The sequence below is a fragment of the Calidris pugnax genome, unplaced genomic scaffold (assembly GCF_001431845.1).
Source record: "Calidris pugnax isolate Ruff unplaced genomic scaffold, ASM143184v1 scaffold13, whole genome shotgun sequence".
Classification (NCBI taxonomy): domain Eukaryota; kingdom Metazoa; phylum Chordata; class Aves; order Charadriiformes; family Scolopacidae; genus Calidris; species Calidris pugnax.
The window spans coordinates 17802379-17822419 of record NW_015090810.1 but is presented as its reverse complement, the minus strand read 5'-3'; the positions used below and the strand labels follow the sequence as shown (position 1 = coordinate 17822419).

Genomic DNA, 20041 nt, shown 5'->3' with positions numbered 1-20041 from the left:
TTGACAATGACCAACAGAAAGGTACAGAGATCTGCCAGTTTGGAAGAGCAATCCTTTTTTTAACTTTCTCACACATAGCTCCTACTACAAGTATATATACGGCACCATGAGTTATGTATACTGCAATATAAAAATCTATATTGTACCATAATACAAAATCAAGATGGGCTTTGGGAATGAAGAACTCAGAATAAACTATGGTTTTAATAAAGTACTTAGAACACAAACACACACAGGGTTTTGTGGAAAATTATCAAATCACAGGTGGTATCTTATAATTTCCAAGACTTTTTTACAGCTATTTCAAGCCTACTTCATGCAAATATTCCTGTTATTATATGTAACATTTGCTCTTTATTTGCAATAAGCTGGATGTACATTACAAATACTGACAGATTTAAGCAGGAAAGATTATTTCACAGGACTTGCTTCCTGTTTCAGGAAAAGATTTACCATAGACTAATAAAATAAAATAAAACAACGATGCTAGTCTGCAACTCCCTGACATGGTAGCAGGCTGGAAATTAAATCCAGAACAGGGCAATGAGTATTACAGTTTGAAGAAATGTCTGCATCAAGCCACTTCAGGAGCTGCATTTCCCGATTTAGTATTTATGATTACAGAAATTTTTTGCTGGGGCCAGTACACACTGAATGGTTATTCACAGCAATAGCATCAGAGACTTCCACTGTGCTGGGCTGGATTGGGGAATCCATCTTTGTACAAAGATGGATTTCTGAATTTCTGTTGGATTTTATGAACTTAGTCATGTCATCTGGATATCTTCTAGTGCATACTTATTTCACTTTCCTCACATGGAAGTGGAGGGGAGTGGTGCCTACATGTCTGGGGTAGGAGACTATCAAGATTGATTGACATTTGAATGGCTGAGCCCTAAATGGAGATACTAAAAGTGGCTGAACAAGAGGGGAAAATAAAAGGAAAAAAGAGAAAAAAGGAGAGGAGAGGAGAGGAGAGGAGAGGAAGCAGAAAAAGGAACAACAGAGTTTATTTACAAAAACAGAAATTTAACAACAGTAAATACCCAGAAAAGCCAAAAAAAAGTGTAGCCTTTTTGTGGGGCAGGCTGGTGGTGATGGTGTTAGAAATCTTTTCATGGGGAAAAAAGGGCTGACATACAGGGAGAAAAGGCAAAACTTCAGGTTTCATAAGACAAGCCCCAAAGATTGAGATTCATGAAGAAGAGTACTTGAAATATGGAAAGAGTTATGTCCCAAACTCTAAGCATTGCTTGAAGAGTGAAACTTTTTTCGAACATTGACTTAAAGGAGGTACATACCCTTGTTGAATTGGAAAACGCCCTGGGGAAAAGAGAGGAGGAGTGGAAAAAACTAAAAAATAAATTAGCAAACAGAAAATATAATTTCTACACGTTCCTCCTAAAAGCGAGGAGTCTCTCATTCACATGAGCCATTCTGTGGAGTTTTCTGTACTTGGATGGCAGAGCTACACACAAGTTATGATCCATAAAATTATATCCGTAAAGCCTTTTCCAAGGTAAACCTGTGGGCTACCCCACTCCCCCCAGTACGTTATTTGGCTATATGCCCAAAGAAATACATGCCATTGGAAAGGACTCAGCCAGCTCCATGGTACCTCCAGGCCCATCCTTGCCATCCAGAAGGCGGTTACTCTCTAGACTATAGGCTGGGAATTCAGACCACATTGGGGCTAATGCTCCAGGGTACACTGAACTGACACAACATTTTTACAGAAATAGCAAAACACAAGGAGAAAAGAGGTGGGAAAATTGGCTGAAATGCATTAAGTGTCCCAAAGAATTAGGGATAAGATGAGCAGGATGTATTTGGTTTCACATGGCTTTTTAAGGGAAAAAAAGGATGGATGGCAACACGGGCTTTTGCCCTTCCAAATCACATTATTTATAAGATTCCATAGAGAAGGAGGTGATCCTTCACGCCTGCTCCTCAGATCAGCAGGACAACTGTGTAGGGAGATACTGCAGACACAAAACTCAGTCCACAGCTGGACTAAAGTTATTAAATTTATCCATTTTGTAATGATACAAGCTTTAAAAAGCATTGCAAGTATTTTTAGCACTTAAAAGCCCTAGACCTTGCTTTGGTTCAGACATGGATAATTCAGAACTGGTACCATATTAACAATAACACAAAAATTTGATTGTTTGGGTTGAGAAGTATTATGATAAATTTCAGCTTAACAGTTAAAAACATTTTTGGAAATATCTGAAAATGTAGACTAAGACTGGAAGTGTTTTCCTTCAGAGTGTTGCTATCACAACGCTGTAATACAGGCATACACACAGTGAATATAGGCTTGGTGGGTAAGTAGATCATTCTAACTTTTGTTTTAATGTCATCATATTTCTATAGCTCTTTAGCAGATGTACTTTTTTTTTTCTACCAAATCTTGGTTTCCATAGCTTCTATTGGATCAAAGCTTTCCTGGCAATGACAAAACCAGCCCTGGTATATCTCCCACCCTCTTCTAAACATCAGTGACTTTTCTTTTAAAGGAAAACTAATTTCAAACGCACATCTATTGCATGAGAAACCTCATGAAAAAAAAAGTAATTTAAAACTTGTATGCTAATATCATCCACATAATGAGTTCAGAGAGAAATTACGAGCCATGAATCCAGGAAGCTGTAGAACAGAAAGGATAGCTTTAAGGGTTCTGAATTACAGAAAAGCTTGCAAAAACTGTAAATACAACACAAATCTTAATTCAGGGAGAACAAAACGACCATATAAGCAGCCACAATAAAATCACTTTGCTCTCAAGTGAATTAACAACTTTAAAACAGGATGTTAAATAGTATCTGCTATATAACCTGTTTTTTTAAAGTAACCAAATAATGGAATTTTCTCTGAGACTATGTGATTAGAAGCTGTTAAGGATTGGACATCCATTAAAAATGACCAACTTCAGACATTCAAATATTTCATATATCTGAAATAAAGCAGCTGCCCTGAGGGGAATTTAAGTCTGAACATAAAGATTTGTGAGATATATACCACATTTCATTCAATAATTGAGCTTTGTACTGACTTTCCATTCCAAAAGCCTGTAGTATGCTTTCATTGCCTAAGAGGCAGTAATTCCCCACTGTTATCACTAATAGTAGATGTGGATCTATTTAGCCCTTGCTTATTAAGAAAAAAACCCTGTCTTCAAAAGCCTGGCATGAAGGAGATCTATCCTATCAGTGGGCTTCCTCTCTGGATCCCCAAACTGTTTCATTACCCATGACACAACTCAGCTGTTCTCTGAATTTCTGGTGAGCGCTGATACTGATATTGCTCTTCTCAGCACATCAGTGAGCTAGAAAAGCAGCGGTGTTGCTGTAGCCTTTGGGGACCTTGCTGGGACTTCCCGAAGTGGTCATCTGACAAATGAATGTGTTGAAGCAGTGACTCCAATATCTTTTGATCTCAATCAGACAGCTAAGCATCTGGCAGAGGGAGGACCACCAGACAAGATGGCAAGAAGGGATGGCAATGGGGATAAAGCTGCAGAAGAAATTGTGTTAGGGCCCCTGCCTGATACCTTAGCTACAGTGTCTCCTCCAACATGATCCTTTATCACCAGGACCAGCAGTGTCACTGCTTTGACAGCCGCATGCTGCCTCACGTGTTTAGTTGTTTTGTTCTGTCACTAAAATAAAACTAAAATTCAAACAGTTTCAGCTACAAACCAGAAGGAACTCAGGGAGCACAGAGGCTGCAGGAGCTGAGGCAGCGCTGCTGAGAGGAGAGGATGGAGAAAGAAAAGCCACGCCAGCAGAGGAGGCTGGTTGGCACCAGGTGCAGTGGTTTGCCACCCACTGCCAGTCCTCACCTACACACAAATTCCCTGTGACCGTATGGGGCAATGAAAAGCAACTTATGCTGAACAGCACCGCCTTGGGAAGAACACCATCCAAATGGTGCCAACAAAATTAAAAATTTTTAACATTTAGTTGCATTTTCTACTCAGAGATGAAAGTAATGATAAAGCAGGTCCAGCTTTCTAAGGAGCCATGTGGAAAGCAGGAGAAGGAAAACCAAAGGCACGTTCAGAAACATCCATGGCCACAAAGGCGTCACCCTGCCAGAGGGTGAGCTTGGACACCTCAGCACACAGCAGGAGGCACGGCTTAACGACGTCCTTCTGCGCCAATTAGTAACTGAGGTTATTGGTTTTTCAAAGTGAGTTGGCAGAGCTGGTGAAAGGAAAGGAGCCAACAGTCCCACCTCAGAAAGACTCACACAAGTCGAGCAGAGAATGTGGAGGACAGCCCGCTCCCAAAACTCAAACAGGTAGTGCAGCCCACAGACAGTCTTCCTGTCCTAAGCTCAGGTGCTGGGAGAAGGACAGATGGTTTACACAGCTAGTCCACTGAGTATAAAGCTTCAGGAGAAACCATTTAGGAAAAGGAGACCATGCTCAAATAACCCCGGTAAGCGTCACCATGTGTTGGGGTCATGGTACATGACCAGAACGTGCAAGTGACCCTTACACTAACCAGCCATGCAACTGCCTGCCAGCTTAAGAGATTTACTGTTACCTCTTAGAATAACATGCAGAAGAACAGAAATTGTTTTAAAGTTTATCTTCATACTCCTTTTAACTTGGGGGTAACTTGGTCTGTGATCTGGGAACCTGAGGACACAGACGGCAGCCAAAGCTTAGGGTTTCATTCCAAGCGCTGGCTATCTTGGGTGGGTTATGCAATTCATCTAATTTTTCTGTTAGGGAATTTTTCCACCTCTAAAAGGGAATGATGATACTTTTCAGTCACACTGGGACAGTCTGTTAGGTTCAGTGATGCATGCAGGGGATAAAGAGATTTTCCACTTATTCAGCTAGTGGTGAAACAGATTGAAATAAAAGCAAGAGTGACTGAGACCCAAATTAAGAGATTCTGCAGTAGAATATACGAGCAAAGAAGATACTCTTTTTTAGCAGAGAATGCTCTAAGGCAGAAATGCAAGTTATGATTCCCATTTGTTTTTAAACAGAAAAAGAAAATAAAATACCAAGATATTGGAAAGAAGATAATGGGATAAAGAACAATAAGGCTTGGGAAATGTGAGGAAAATACCTAATCAACTAATTGCAAAACCAAAGCTGTATAACACTGTTGATTCTAGAACAGTTATAAACTGCACCTGGTTGGCTCAGTTTTTATCAGTAAGTTCCCAACTTCAATTAAATGAACATAAACAAGAGATTAAGCACATCCACTCTGAGTATTTAGAGAAACTGATGGAGACTGCCTCTTGTGCAGACAAGGACTAGCTCCCTGGTGTGTGCTCAACCAAAGTTAGTCAGGACTGTCTTTTTTACTACCTCCGAGGAATGTGGGATGATTCATTTGTCAATGTTTATATACTGAGCTGAAAACACAAAGAGCTACCTAAGCGCTAAATATTTATCATCACCATTTCCGGGCATGCCACAGTATGAAAATAAAGGCTGGTGAGCAGACCTCAGGAAAACAGTAGACAAGTTTGTAATGCCAAGAGAAGTTTGCTAATTATAATCCACATCTCCCAATACCAGAAGCAATTGCGATCCAAATCAGGTAGGAGGAGAGGGGTTGATGTCTGTCCACCCCTTCTCTATCTTTTTTTTCGGACATTTGCTCAATGATCATAGCATGCAGATCTGTGTTCTTTAAAAAATATGACAAGAAAATTAAAGAGTCCCTTCTTCACAGTCATCCTCTGCATGTCCACACAGGACAGCCTGTGATGGGCAGGGAGTCTGTACTCAATCAGACACACGGAAGCAGACACAGGGTGTGTATGGGGGAGTGGAGTCATCCGGCTCTCCCTGACCATGAGCAGAGCTTCTGTTAGTGGAGAGGTGTACTGGTCCCACACCAGTCAGATGGGGCCATGGACATGAAAGTGGGAAGGCTCTGTTATGAGAGCAACTGCACACTCATTTCAAACCAGAATCAGCATGAATTTTAACAGTATACATCAGCACTTGTAAAATCTTTGCCATTTCCCTCTGTCCCGCTCATCCCAGCATTTCAAAGCATCCCAAGAAAGAGGCACCTTTGGCTGTTCTTACAGTAACACATGGCTATTTGGGGGCAGGAGACAGCGAGGAAGTGGCAATTCACCAACATTATGTCACACGATGGTGACTGATTTTTATGTTTGCAGCTTATGCTCAGTTTCCGGACACGGCACACACGTTGTTGGGAGTGCCAAGGCTCCCCTCTCCCCACTAACGAGAACCACCTGTGGCCAGGGCCGGCCGCCATCAGGCTGCCAGAGAGCTCACCGGTCGCAGGCTCTCTGCTGCAGCAAAACACAGCTTAGAATCTGTTTTTAAAAGGTCTTAGCACATCTCTCGGTTTACATGCCTTTCAAGTCCAGGGAAGATAGAGGGACATAAATCACCTGTGATGCAAGGCCAGTAACATGAATAAAGTTGTGCCTGCCTCTGCCAAGGCTGAATTTGGCACTTTGTGCAGGGCGGCAGTTATGGTGGATGCCGACGGCTCTGCCGTGGGGATGGAGAGCCACCACCGTGTAGATTGCCAGGGAGGCTGGGAAGGGCTGCTCTGCCAGAGAAATTGCCTCCGTTTACTTACTAGTTCATCTGCTGCTTTTTTCAAAAGTTTCAAACTTGGCACAAACAAGAATTTGTTGATTTTAAAGAACTGCAGTAAATAGCAAAAAGAGATGTAAACCATGCAAAGACCAGCGAGGGCTACAAATTCACCCTAGTAAAGCTAGGTAAGTCTGCACTGACTTCTCTGTTGTCACCACTGGACTCCCACCAAAACCTGAGCTAACCATTTTAAATCAGTGTTGAGTACAACTCTCCTATAAAGTGAGCACAGCATGGACATTTATTACATGCCCGCTGATGAGTGAATCTCCTAGGAATCCCTCTGAATAAGCGTTGAAAGAGGTGAATTCATTTTGGATGAATCTCCAAATGCCCATGTGGCAGACACTACGCTGGAATTCTCACAACAGCAAGCAGTTTTGCAACATTTCCAAGGCTTTCGTGCTACAACTGACCGGGAACTCCACCACTGGTTCTCCTATCACATATTCCAGAGAATTCTATAAGAATGGTTAAAAGTGCAAAACTCAAAACAGTAAAAAAGTGAAATTACTCTTTTTTAGTCATGTAAAAAGTTCAATTTGTAATGAAATTCTGAACGGGGTTCACTAAATAGGACTCTTTCTTTGTCGGTCATCTTGAGCAGTTTCTGATACAAACCACACCATCTTGTTCCAGTGAAGACACTACAAGGAAACTAAAGAATGTGCAAGGATTGTTAAGAACTAGTAGACCTTCCTCTTAGGAAGGTCATTAATTCTGGTAACTGTCTGCTCACTGGTCACAGCTATAGGTGTGAATCTTTTTGGTCATCAGACAGACATTATTAAGTAGTTAATAAAAAATGAAGACCACATAGACAGATCAGCTGATAGGAAATGCACTGTTTACTGTGTAGTGCAGAAACAGTTCCTAGCATAATATTGAACAACTGACTTTGTATGATGCACAAAATCCTGGGATAAAACACCTTTTGCAGAATCATGTAATTCAGAAAAGCACATAGAATGACACAATCATAACACAGCCCAGGTTGGAAGGGTCCTCAAAAGGTCACGTCATCCAACCTTTCATTGGAAAGGGAGCTCAGATGAGCCCACCTGCCCTGGGCTACTGCATAGTTTCGGAAGAGATTACAATAATAGAAGGGATGATCACTGTTTTTTGTCAGTGGGAGTCTGAACTTGCATTTCTAAGCTGCTAACAGAATAATTCACTTCCTTTGCAAAATAACTTAAAAAAATAAAATAAAGCTGAAGGTAAAGTTCTAAGAAAGCACACAGGCTGAAGTCTTCTAAGTAGAACTAATAGTCTCCTAAGATGTGATAGAGCTAATATGATGAAACTCAGCTGCAAAACTTCTGTAATAATAAGGTCAATGAGTTAACTTCTATTCTCTCCTCTGCAAGAGACAAATCCTGGCTCTCAAACCTTATCTGGCCATTGTGACAAACATGTAGCTAGGCCAGCATGGTTTGGACCATGCTCTGCAACTACAAAGTGTGCTTTTGCTGACAGAGGGTGATGGAAAGAGAAGGAGGGCAGCGTAGTGTCTCTATATGGCATGTATTCAGGGGTCTCTGCCAGGGCAGTGGGTGCAGCAGTACCATGGTGGTTAAGTGGCTAAAAATTCAGGCAGAAGGCATAGAATCATAGAATGGTTCAGGCTGTAAGGGACCTCCAAAGGTCATCTAGTCCGACCTCCCCGCAGTCACCAGGGACACTCCCAACTAGACCAGGTTTCCCAGGGCCTCATCAAGCCTCACTTTGAATATCTCCAGGGATGGGGCCTCAACCCCCTCCCATCTGTTCCAGTGCTCCCCCGCCCTCACAGTACAGAGCTTTCTCCTAATATCCAATATAAACATGCCCTTTCCCAACTTAAAGCCATTTCCCCTCATCCTGGCAGTACAGGCCTTCGTAAACAGGCTCTCCCCAGCCTTCCTGTAGCCCCCCTTCAGGTACTGGAAGGCTGCTATTAGGTCTCCCCGGAGCCTCCTCTTCTTCAGGCTGAACAACCCCAGCTCCCTCAGCCTGTCCTCGTAGCAGAGGTGCTCCAACCCCCTGATCATCCTGGTGGCCCGCCTCTAGACCCGCTCCATCAGGTCCGTGTCCTTCCTATATTGAGGGCTCCAGACCTGCACACAATAGTCAAGGTGAGGTCTCACCAGAGCAAAGTGGCAGAATCACTTCTCCAGTCCAGACCTGCTAGCAACACTTCTTTTGATGCAGCCCAGGATGCAATTGGCCTTCTGGGCTGTAACTGCACACTGCCTGCTCATGTCCAGCTTCTTGTCCACCAGCACCCCCAAGTCCCTTTCCTCAGGGATGCTTTCTAATACCTCATCCCCTAGTCTGTACTGATACTGAGGATTGTTCCAGCCCAGGTGCAGAACCCTGCACTTGCTCTTGTTGAACCTCATGAGGTTCACCTGGGCCCACCTCTCTAGCCTGTCCAGGTCCCTCTGATCTGTCCCATCCCTCTGGTGTATTGACAACACCACACAGCTTGGTGTCATCTGCAAATTTGCTGATGGTGCTCTCAATCCCTCTGTCCATGTCATTGATAAAAATGTTAAACAGTACCGGTCCCAAAAGGATCGGTACTGTTTAACATTGTTCATGCCCAAAGGCATGAAACCTTGGTTGCAGCCCAAGGGCAGCCAAATACAGGATACATAAATGAATTTCAAACACTCCATCTTGTCAAACACTGGCTTATGACCAGGTTACGAGGCAATTCAAAACATCAGAAGTTCATATGGGGGTAAGAATATCCTGCCCCTCAGAGGTGAGGTACCTTTGAGATAGGTGCCAAAGCTGGTCTGCAGAAAGGACTAACAGTGGCTGCAGCTCAAGTGAAACATGTTGCCCAGGTCTTGGCTGCAATGCAGCTACCAAAGCAGTGGGAGATCGGTGTCTTGCCCTAGAAGGAGACAAGACACTGCCAACAAGGTAATTCATCAGCTACATCTTGCTATTTTGGCAATATCTGCTCTCCTGTTGAGATTTTAATAGCACACTTAGCCTCTAATTTAGAAAAAATATTATAGCTGGATGTCCCACCCTGTTGTGACAACTCCAGGAATATTTTTGAGACTGTGCTTAAGCATTTATTAACTTATTACCCTGGATAAACATAGCATTTGGGCTACAAATTCTGAATCTAGATCAAAGCTTTCAGGGAAATTCAAATGGAGGATTTTGGACTGGACTCATCTCAGATCTGAAAACAAACTGGATATTCTGAATCTACGATCTGTAGCAAATATCAATACAACAGTTCCTCCAACAGTAACAGAGTCATTTAAGCAAGCTTATTCTAATCAGTGTAAAACCTATTTTAAAAGTCCTGCTTAAGAGATTTATAGGCATCTTCCAGATGAAGATTTCCCATTGAAAAGACAACCTTAGACTAGACTTCCCCACTCAGATTGCAACAAAGCAATCAGTTGTGTAATTCCAAATTCCCATTCATTTACAGATGTGAAATAACATACCACTATGAAGTGGCTGACAACCCCTGAACTCCTAGGTTTGCCTCACTTTATAAGGGTGATGCCTTTTCAGAGATTAAACCATTTGTATTTAAACTATTTTGACCATTAGGTGCCTGAAAACTACAAGCAATACAAGACAGACCTAAAACTCTAAAAACGCCTATAGGTTTTCATTTACATCAGATTACTGGATCTTTAAATGAATATGCTTATAAGCACAGTTTTGGACAGGAATAACTTTACTGACTCAGGATAAACTTCATACCGCTGCACTGATCCTATTTCTTCATGTTGGCAAGACCTTATCATTGCCCCAATTACATGCTTTTGCCAAAACAAACAATATCAGGAAGAAAGGAGGCAGCAATCTGAAAAATGGCAAACATATTATTGTATGTTTTTTCAGGCTGTAGCACTGTGTACATAATTTCTAAAATAATTTTAGCTCATTGACTTGTTTTTGTTAACTCAGGTGAAAAGAATTTTATGGCAGAAATATGATACTTTCCAAATTTTGCTTTAAATGGGTACTTCTTGCTATTGTTTTCCCATCTCTGTAAATCACCAATTTTACACTACGGGCAGCAAGTCAGCATAGAAGATACCTATTTTAAGTGAAGTTATAAATGAGTGTGGATATTTTATTTGACAGAGATCAGTTGGTAATTAACCAGTGTTAATTTATACAACTAGGTAACTCCTAACTGAAGGGTAGATTCAGCCTTATTTACACTGGTCCTCCTGTGCCATTTAGAGGCAACTAAAGCCTCTAGGGCAATTAGAGGACTGCCTTGAATGACTGCTGCTCACTTCTCCACTGTGGGCTGCTCTAGAGAAGAAAAGCTGTTAGTGGCAGAGGCAGCTTCATGAAGGATCTGCCGCTAGCATGCCTACCCCTCACACATCAGCTATACTTCAGACTTTGTTTGCAGAGTGCCATAAGGACAAAATTTGTAAATTCACCAGATTTCAGACTATCCTTTCCAGGAAAAGGGCTTTCTTCTGGTGACACTGTTCGGTCACTTCTTACAATCACAAATGCTGAATTTTGAGTTGAAAGTTCTTAAAAGAAAGGAGCAGCATGGAGATGATGCGAGTCTTAGCTGAAAGATACTGTAAACTTGAGAACTTTCCAGCTTGCTCGGGTATAGTTTAACTTTATTTAGTCTGAAATCAATCGATACAGTGGCAAGCTGAACATGTTGCTATTCAGAGACAACACACTTTTTATTGATCAGAAACAGCTTGTACATTTCTTGTCAACTTGAGAATCCGAACTCAGAAATGCCAATGCTAGCAGCTTTTAAAAATGACACCCTTAGGTTCTGCAGAGACTAATAGTATCCGTCATCAGCCCAACAGGAGTAGTTGTCACATCTGCCCTTGCATCTGAGGAGAGCTTAACCTGGGGATCGAGCCCTCAAAACTCTACAGAGAAATAAAAGCCCTTTCTTCCTTATGTTTCAGCTCCCCTTCATATATGAATAAAGGTCTGTTTGTAATGGCACTAAAGCTAACACATGCAAATACTTATAACTGCTCTATTTTTTTTCATACAGTGAGTTTATTACAACTAAGTAAGAAGAGTTCAGACCACTGAGTAAGTATGAGAATGATCTGCTCTTCTCCTCTTGTAAAAAGATATTAAACAGCATATTCGGGGTGACAATAGCAGAGAAGAATTTGGGGAATCAGATTCTTTTCTCAGTATATAATTTACCCATCCAAGCCACCCACTGGTACTAATGGGAACTCTGCATATTTAGTTCTGCTTCAAACCAAGATGGTACATAAAATAGCAAGGTCTCAAATTTCTTCTAGGATGAAAAACGCTAAAATATTTTTTTCTGCACCATTCCAATACATGTGTCTCTCATTTTCCTCCTCTAGCCACTGCTTATACACCAGTCATACCCCAATTATTAAAAATCTTATAGTGGCTTTTTCTCACATTCAGATTTGCACTTCCAAGCACCGATAATGCCTATCTTGATGCTATTCAAGCACACCTCCCTGAAAGTAGATCAAAGTAAATCCACAGCAGAAAGAACTGTGATTAAAGAAACAAGGAAGATATATTTACTGCACCTCCTGTTGAGTTGTCATCAGTGTTTTGTACGTTCAGACTTAATTTCCTATGTAATTTAGAACATGAAACCTTCATGTGATATTATGTGTAAAAGGCAGAGTATCCAATAGTACCAGTTCAAGAGATGTCAAAGTCTGCAAGAACATAATTTTCTGCTTACAATAAGGTCAGTACACACTCCAAAGTCCAACATTAGGACTTTTTTTAATCCAGACTTTTTCATTCTACAATGAGGCAGAGGCAACTTACTTGCAATCAGATTTTTTTAATTTCAAAAATTAGTGACTAAGTTAAAGTGATATATTTGTACTGAATAAAATTTTATCATAAAATGTAGAATTGCACTGTTTACCAAAAAAATGACTTAATGCAGGAAATAAGTTTAAGACTAAATTAATTGACAATTAAAGTAACTGAAAATTAATAATAAAACTATTAAGGAGAAAAAAAGGGACTTTTACACATGACACCTTTTACAAAGGCTGCATGTAATTATCACAGCTTTTCAGTACTTAAAGGGGCCCTACAGGAAAGATGGGGACAAACACATGTGGAGCCTGTTGTGACAGGACAAGGGCTAATGGCTTTAAACTAAAAGAGGGAATATTTAGACTAGATATAAGGGAGAATTTTTTTTACCGTGAGGGTAGTGAAACACTGACCCAGGTTGCCCAGAGAAGTGGTAGATGCCCCATCCCTGGAAACATTCAGGGTCAGGTTGGATGGGGCTCTGAGCAACCTGATGTACTTGAAGATGTCCCTGCTCATGGCAGGGGGATTGGAGTAGATGATCTTTAAAGGTCCTTTTGACCCAAACTACTTGATGTTTCTAGCAAAATGTTATGAAACACATAGTTCCTCTCTTTGAGAAAAAATTATTGCTGTCTTGGGGTAAAACACTGTGAGATTAGATCCTCATAGCCAAATAGTTCAGAATTTTGAAGCCATTTTTTCTTTCTTTTCTTAATATCCAGAGAAAGCAATATAAAGTTTTTAGGGAAGTTGGGAGCATTTGAGCTACTTCAGACTAGAAATCATCTATTCTCCTACCATGACCTCTAGGTGGCACAAAAGAACCTAAACAGATTTTTTCCCATTTTTCAGGTAATCTTATGCCCTCCCAATCAGCCTCCTCAAATTAGCAATTCCAACCTCACAAAACACACATCTATTAACCTGTACTAAATAAAATGTCAAAACAAGTATTAAAGTACCAGGTACTGTAGCTAGGCAGCTCATTTTTAACTGCTTTTTATGGTGCATTGAAATATAAATCATTAATTGCTTCTCCCCAGTACACCTTTCACCTTCAACTTACAGTACTTAAAAGGAACAATAGCCTTACTAGAAGTAAAGTTAAGGTTTATATTTAGTTTAATGTAAGGATTACTATGACACTACAAATACATAGCATAATTACAATTTGCAATCATAATGCAGTAGAAAAAAAGAGTAGTCATGAGTAAGATAGCTCAATTACTTCATCTTATCTTAGATCACAGTATAAAAGCATGTAAAAAGATTAAAGGGTCAGTGAAATAAATCCATCCAATCAATCCAATCAATGTTTACTGCAGCAGTAACTAGAAACGCTGCTTTTTGATTTAAGAGACGCAGCTGTCAGTAAGAACATGAGACTGGCAAGTGAATTTTTGCATTAACAGACTAGTATTATATACAGCAGTAGTGCCACAGCAGCCCTCAGTCTCTGCACAAAAGGATGGCACCACACATGCATTTTGCCCAGTTAAGACACGATGACTTTAGACCTCAGAAAATTTATTTTCCTCTACCAAAAATGTGCGTGTGTACACTGCCTTAGCCTCAATGCTGCCACGGATTTCCTTTATCTCCTGTCTTAGCCAAATCTTTCTCACTCACATCTGAGGATCACTCTGAACAAAACAAAAATCACCTTCCCCTCCTCAGCTGCCCTAGTCCTCCGTACACAATTGCCCAGACAGGACTTCTCTCTGTCATTCAAAACCATTCAGCCTGAAATGCTGTGACTCTTCCAAGACTCAATATGAAGTTATGCATAAAATTTGTCAAAGCAATATGTGGAAGACCATTTGCATCACCACGTGATAAAAAATCATTGCATCATATGCCCACAATAAAACAGGAAATTAATTTCTCTCACCTGGCATAGAAATCTTTTGGTGGAATGACCTCCTGAAAGAACTGTAGCTGGTACAGATAAAGTCCAATCAAGTGTCCCGCACTGAATATAGCCATTAATACACACAGACAGCTGAATATCAGCGGATCAAATGCTTGGCAACAGGACCACCATGTGCACAGGCCCAAAAATACTATGAAATACACAGCTGAAGTCAAAGATGGCACCATCATACCTGTGAAAATAAAACCATGAAGGGTTGGAAAGGTGTGGGAATATCAGCATTTCTTAAACCTTAAGTCTGACAAGAAGCGTATTAAACAATTTAATCCCATTAGTGTTTATGCTCTTAAAACTATTAGCTTTAAGCCTAGAAGAAAAGGGTCCTCTTTTTTTTCTTTTCAATTGACTATGGCATACCTTAGCACTTAGTACATGACCACTCTCCAGACCTCCTCTGAGAGGAAAGATTCTTCACAAAGCATGGAGAAAACCAGAAATGTGGCGGCAAGGCCAGCCAACAGATGCTATGCCTGAGAGTGCTGATGATCTTAAAATGAATCTGAATTACAAGATGCTAAAACGACATGATGGATGAACAGTGAAAAGCCTTCTCATACAAATCTTGAGATACATTGAGTGATTAAAAATGAAAAAAACCATGACGCATATACTGAAAATAAAAGGCACCTAGAGGATACTCAGTAAATGTTTAATTTTTTCTGAATTTTTAACTCATAGACAATCGTAATTTGCATATGAAAAAGACTCTGCTGTCTTACATATGTATATTGGTTTTGCTCTTGCACATGTAGCAGTGTATTTCACTTGTGGTGCATGAGAGCCAGTGCTCTGCAGATAGCCTACAAAAAAACAAGTGAGGAAAGCTAATAGGGATACCTGCTTCAATTTGTTTTAAAGTTTTTCACTAGTGCATGTCTAAAACCCACCTTCCTTCAGGACAGATCTGCAGGCTTCTGGTAGCCCATGGCTCCTGTACACCCACTAGCCCTGCTTCTGGGCTGGCCACTCTGGCAGGAGGACCTGTGCTTTGACATGGCCAGCTTGCCATGTTTTTTGGAGGCAGCGCTTTGAGGGTCAGTCCCCAGTTGGACTGAGTCCAGGCACTGCCCAGACCTCAAGTCCTTTTTATAATTCTCCTCCAAACACCTCCCAGCTCTCAGCATGTGTTGAAGTCCCACAGACAAGCTGCCCAATGCCACCCAGAAGAAATTGACCCTGCCAGGGCTGCATGATCCTTCTGCTCTGTCCTCCCTGGGTGATGTTCACCCATGTAACTTTGGAATGTCACTGAAACCATGTTTATTTTCATATACTTATCATGCCTTTTTTTTATTATGGCATCTCTCTTCCCTTATGTCAGGCACTACGGTGATTCACATAAGGTATTTTTTTCCCTTTCTAGATTTATTACTTTGCCTTTGGCTACATGTAAGGCTGTCAGATAATCTTCCCTTACTTTAAGAATCTGCCTTACTAAAAGAGCTACGCCTGACCGGTCCTCGTCATTCAATACCTAGTATTTTTTGTACTACCATTTCATACTTCATATACTAGTATACTTATCTGTTAAGTATACACTTATACTTCATATGTAAGGAATCCATTCAAACATGTGAGTGGGCAGATAAATGCAAAAATGCAATTGCATGATCCAATTTTAAATTCATTCATTACAACCTACAGTGATTTTGTACACTTCCATTCTGTCTGTAGCAGATTAGGTGGTACTAAATCAAATGTCTTATAAAAGGTTGGTCATATCATATCAAAACAGCTACTTTTACCAAGGAACATAAAAGTCACATCAAATGTCTGCTTATCGCTCTTTTTACAGACTGCATAGTCAACCTATTAATCTTTCCTTTTTTTTTGAAGGCTATGTGAATACAGTTTCTTTTTACACTTGGAAGTGATGGAATCAAATCAATGAAGTCATAATAGAGGCACTTGTAATATGCAACCATTCACCATTTGATTATAACAGTGGCTGTAAGAGTCATATAGTTAATGATAGGGCCACAAAGTACAAAAAAATAAGCAACTCAGCATATTATAATGCCTGCCAAAAAGTTAATTTAAATAAAATCATCAGCAATTTCTTTTCCCTGAAAAATTTCCATTGTTATTCCCGCAGGTGCCAAAGCGCTGAAAACTGATTTGTTAAATGCATAATCTAATGGGCTCTGGAGGAAATATTTCAAATGCACCAACCTGCTGAACCAAGTAAAATTGTAACAACAACTTTTCCAGTGGTGATTATCATGTTGCCAAAAAAGTCCCCCAGTTTGGATGCTATGGAGGCAATTCTACGCAGCAGTTTTGATTTCATGGTTTCCTCAAATTCTGCTTCACCACAGTCTTCGTCATCCAGATCTTCGTCATATATCAAAGCATCATCTGGCTCTAACTTTTCTCTTACAGCCTAAAGGAGGACAGGGGAAAAAAAAAAACAATGCAAAGAAGAGAGAGAGACACACACACACACAAAGGAATTTGAAATTAAAAACCATTACTTAACAATGAAGTTTTCTTGTAATTTTTGACTACGTGCAAGTTACAAGAGAGTTACAAAAGATGTACTAAAGCTAGAGTTGTACATTAACGGTTCCCACTTCAAATCTGCCTCAGGAAACAAGGATGTTAAAGTTTGTCTTTGAGAAAGACTGCAATCCTCCTACATGTTCCCAACAGGCTGCATGTTCATTTTTATATTAAATTATCTTTGGTTTGCTCAGCATTCTTTCCATCTTGTAATCTATTATTTGTTACAACTCCTCTTTGGTTTGATGGCTTTAGGTATAAACTCCAGACTATATGGACAAGTGCCTTCCTGGTTGAAGTTCCTCAACAAACCTCACTTTTCAAACCCTTCCCCACAAACTATTTCTTGGACTTTAAAAGCAAAACCTAGAATGGGGCAGGCATGAGTGAACAGACCCACAGTAACAAGGTCTGAAATAAATGGGAAGGTAGTTCATTGGTGACTGAAGGGCAGCTTGGCAGGAAAAAAAATACACTAAGAGGCTTGGGGAGAGAATGAGAAATTGTGAGATCGGCTGATTGTGAAAGAAAAGGAGAAAAAGTAAGCAAGAGAGAAGCAGTGAAAACTTGAGTGGTCTGCAACAATTTAGCAGGGGAAATGAGACTAGTGGCTTAGAACTACACAATGGAAAAAGGAAAAGAAGGAAACGTGTAAAGGCTCCTCATAGTTGAACAGTTTGTTAGGATTTGGCAGTGGCCTTCACCATCAAGTCTCCATCGTATCTTGGAGACCAGAAGACATACACAGCTATTGAATGATGCAGACTAAATCATCAACCCATGGTGAGAATCTGCAGGATTAGCAGGAGGCCCACCCAGAGATACAATTTATGGAAAAATTAGTCATTCACAGACATGCAGGGGCATATTTAAAAAAAAAAAAAAAAAAAGAAATAGTTTAGCCAGGTTCTCCCTTGGTGTATTAAGGCATAGGAAATTAACAGTAAGGGCTGCTAATTTCAGTAGGTAAGTGTCCTACATTTGCTACTGATTAAAACACGAGGGGGATATTAAAAAAAAAAAAAAAAAAAGTAATAGTTTTGAGCCAGGTTCTCCCTTGGTGTATTAAGGCATAGCTTCTTTGGCACTAATCTGAACTTGTATTAGCTAACGTTCTGGCCAAGCAGTATCTCTGTGTGTAAAAGTGAGAAAGAGAGACTATTGGTATTTTTCATCAGAATGGCAGGTTTGTATTTATTGGTGACCTTTGGCAGCAAAAAATTCCACACTGACTGATAAGACTGCTGTAGGAACAGCTGTAGTCTCAGCCTACTTAACCAAATTCTTCCATACCATTTTGTTATGTGTATTCCCAAAGGGAACAAAATTCCCTGTGGGCTCCTTCATTTCACCTCTAAGCTTTATGCCAACTTTCTCCTCTTACTTCGGAGCATTAGCAATGTTGCGAATGCCCAGAAAAAGCCTGCTTATTCTCAAGAGTATATCTTTTACAGACAATGAAATACGTATTAAATACAGTAGGGCTGATATGGGAAATCTACCTTTCTCTTGGACATATCTGGCTATTTCACTGGCTATACCCATTATAAATGGAGCATACTAGCATTTCGATTGCTTTGCTATTGTCACCATTCATTTACAGAGCTCTCAACACACGCATTATCAGATACTGATGCAAAATAATGCAGACGAGATGGCAGCCCAAAGATGCAGTCATCACATTTTGGGCCACACAGCACAAAGAGGCATTCTGTCTGTTCATCACTGCTGCTCATACCTGAGCTCCTACCTAAAGAGGAGCTACTTAAATATTCAGAAACAATGGCAACAGTAGGCTGAATGATAACGTCATGTTCTAACTTCTGCCACAGCTGTTTCAGCAAGAAAGCCATACAAAGGGAAAAAGCTATGATCACTTCTGCTTGTGCTGCAATTGCTAGATGAACCTGCTCCTCATCTAGTTCTTTTGGGCCCAATCCTGCTGTTCCTGGACTGGCTCTAGTGCTCCGTGCCTTGAGCTTAATCAAACCAGTGAACACTGAAACCTTCAATAGTGTTCTTATCCCTAACGAAAAAAGAATAAGAGAGACTGCTGGACATTTAAAGGTTATGAAATGGCAAATGGCACACCTACTACACATGGATCTGTGTGAAGGAGACCTTTGTATCTTCAGCTAGTGCTTTCAATTTGTTGGAGACAATATGCATTAAAATGTGAAATTACTTACAAAAATGTATAGGAATAATTTCAAACTAGGTAAGTTATTCCATGCAAGACTGAGAGGACTCATATCTCTATGAACACCACTAATGTATGCTGAACATGAAGACAGGATTCATACGTTTACTAAAGCTTAAGCTGAATGAGAGTCCTGTCTAAAGTGCTGAGGTAGCACCTAATTATACATCTGCAGGAAGAGGAAATAAAAGTCTGAAGAGTCACAAAAAGAAATAATAATATGTTACCATGCAGAAGCAGAAATGTTCCTGAGGTAAAAATGAACAAAATGAAAATATTTTTAAGTATAAATTGGAGGGAAATACACAATACCATGAAATAGCAAAATAAGAAAGAGGAGACAGAAGTAAGAAAATCACATAAAAACAGCCCAGGGAAAGATGGGCCTTGATATCCTTTTCTGTCTCTTCCTCTTACCTGCCTCCCTCATCTCACACCCAATTTCACCATTGATCTCCTCAAAATGAGTCTTTGGATTTTCCTATCATGGTAACTAGGACGATAATTTTTTAACTTGACCAGGCTAATCACTCTTGTTTCATTGATCTGAGGGAACTTTAGGCTACGTTCTGTCTCAAGAGTTCAGTATTAATAATCTAGTTACTGACATGTATGACATGGCATGCCCAGGAGAATCAGTAGGAAAGAGGGTATTTCACTGGACCAGAATACTGCTGAGAAGGAGATGATGGTCCAAAATCTCCACCGAGTGAGGCTTACACATTTTAAGCATACCTTAAAGCTTGCAAATTGATGAGTTAAGAAAGAAGTTAACTTTCCTTGTATATTCACTTTTCTTTAGATATGAAAATATGAATTCCAAGTTCTACAAAAAAGTTAGGACCTCACAAACACTCACAGGAAATGCAGAACAACCCATTTCTGGTGTTACCAAGGTCATCAGCTGTTGGAAAGAAAACTTCAGCATTCTGAACCTCAGCAAATACCGAACTGATTTCCCAAGTTTTCTTTCTAAAACTACGAA

The 20041-nt window shown here is 40.3% G+C and overlaps 1 protein-coding gene across 1 annotated transcript in view; it reads right to left on the bottom strand.

Annotated features, from left to right (window-relative positions):
• Positions 1-20041, bottom strand: part of PIEZO2 (piezo-type mechanosensitive ion channel component 2) — a 309432-nt gene that overhangs the window by 111014 nt on the left and 178377 nt on the right. The window contains exons 6-7 of the mRNA XM_014938745.1: positions 16527-16737; positions 14313-14526 (exon numbers count right to left, since the gene is read on the bottom strand). Coding sequence (XP_014794231.1) covers positions 14313-14526; positions 16527-16737 — 425 coding nt within the window. The remainder of the gene's footprint in view (positions 1-14312; positions 14527-16526; positions 16738-20041) is intronic.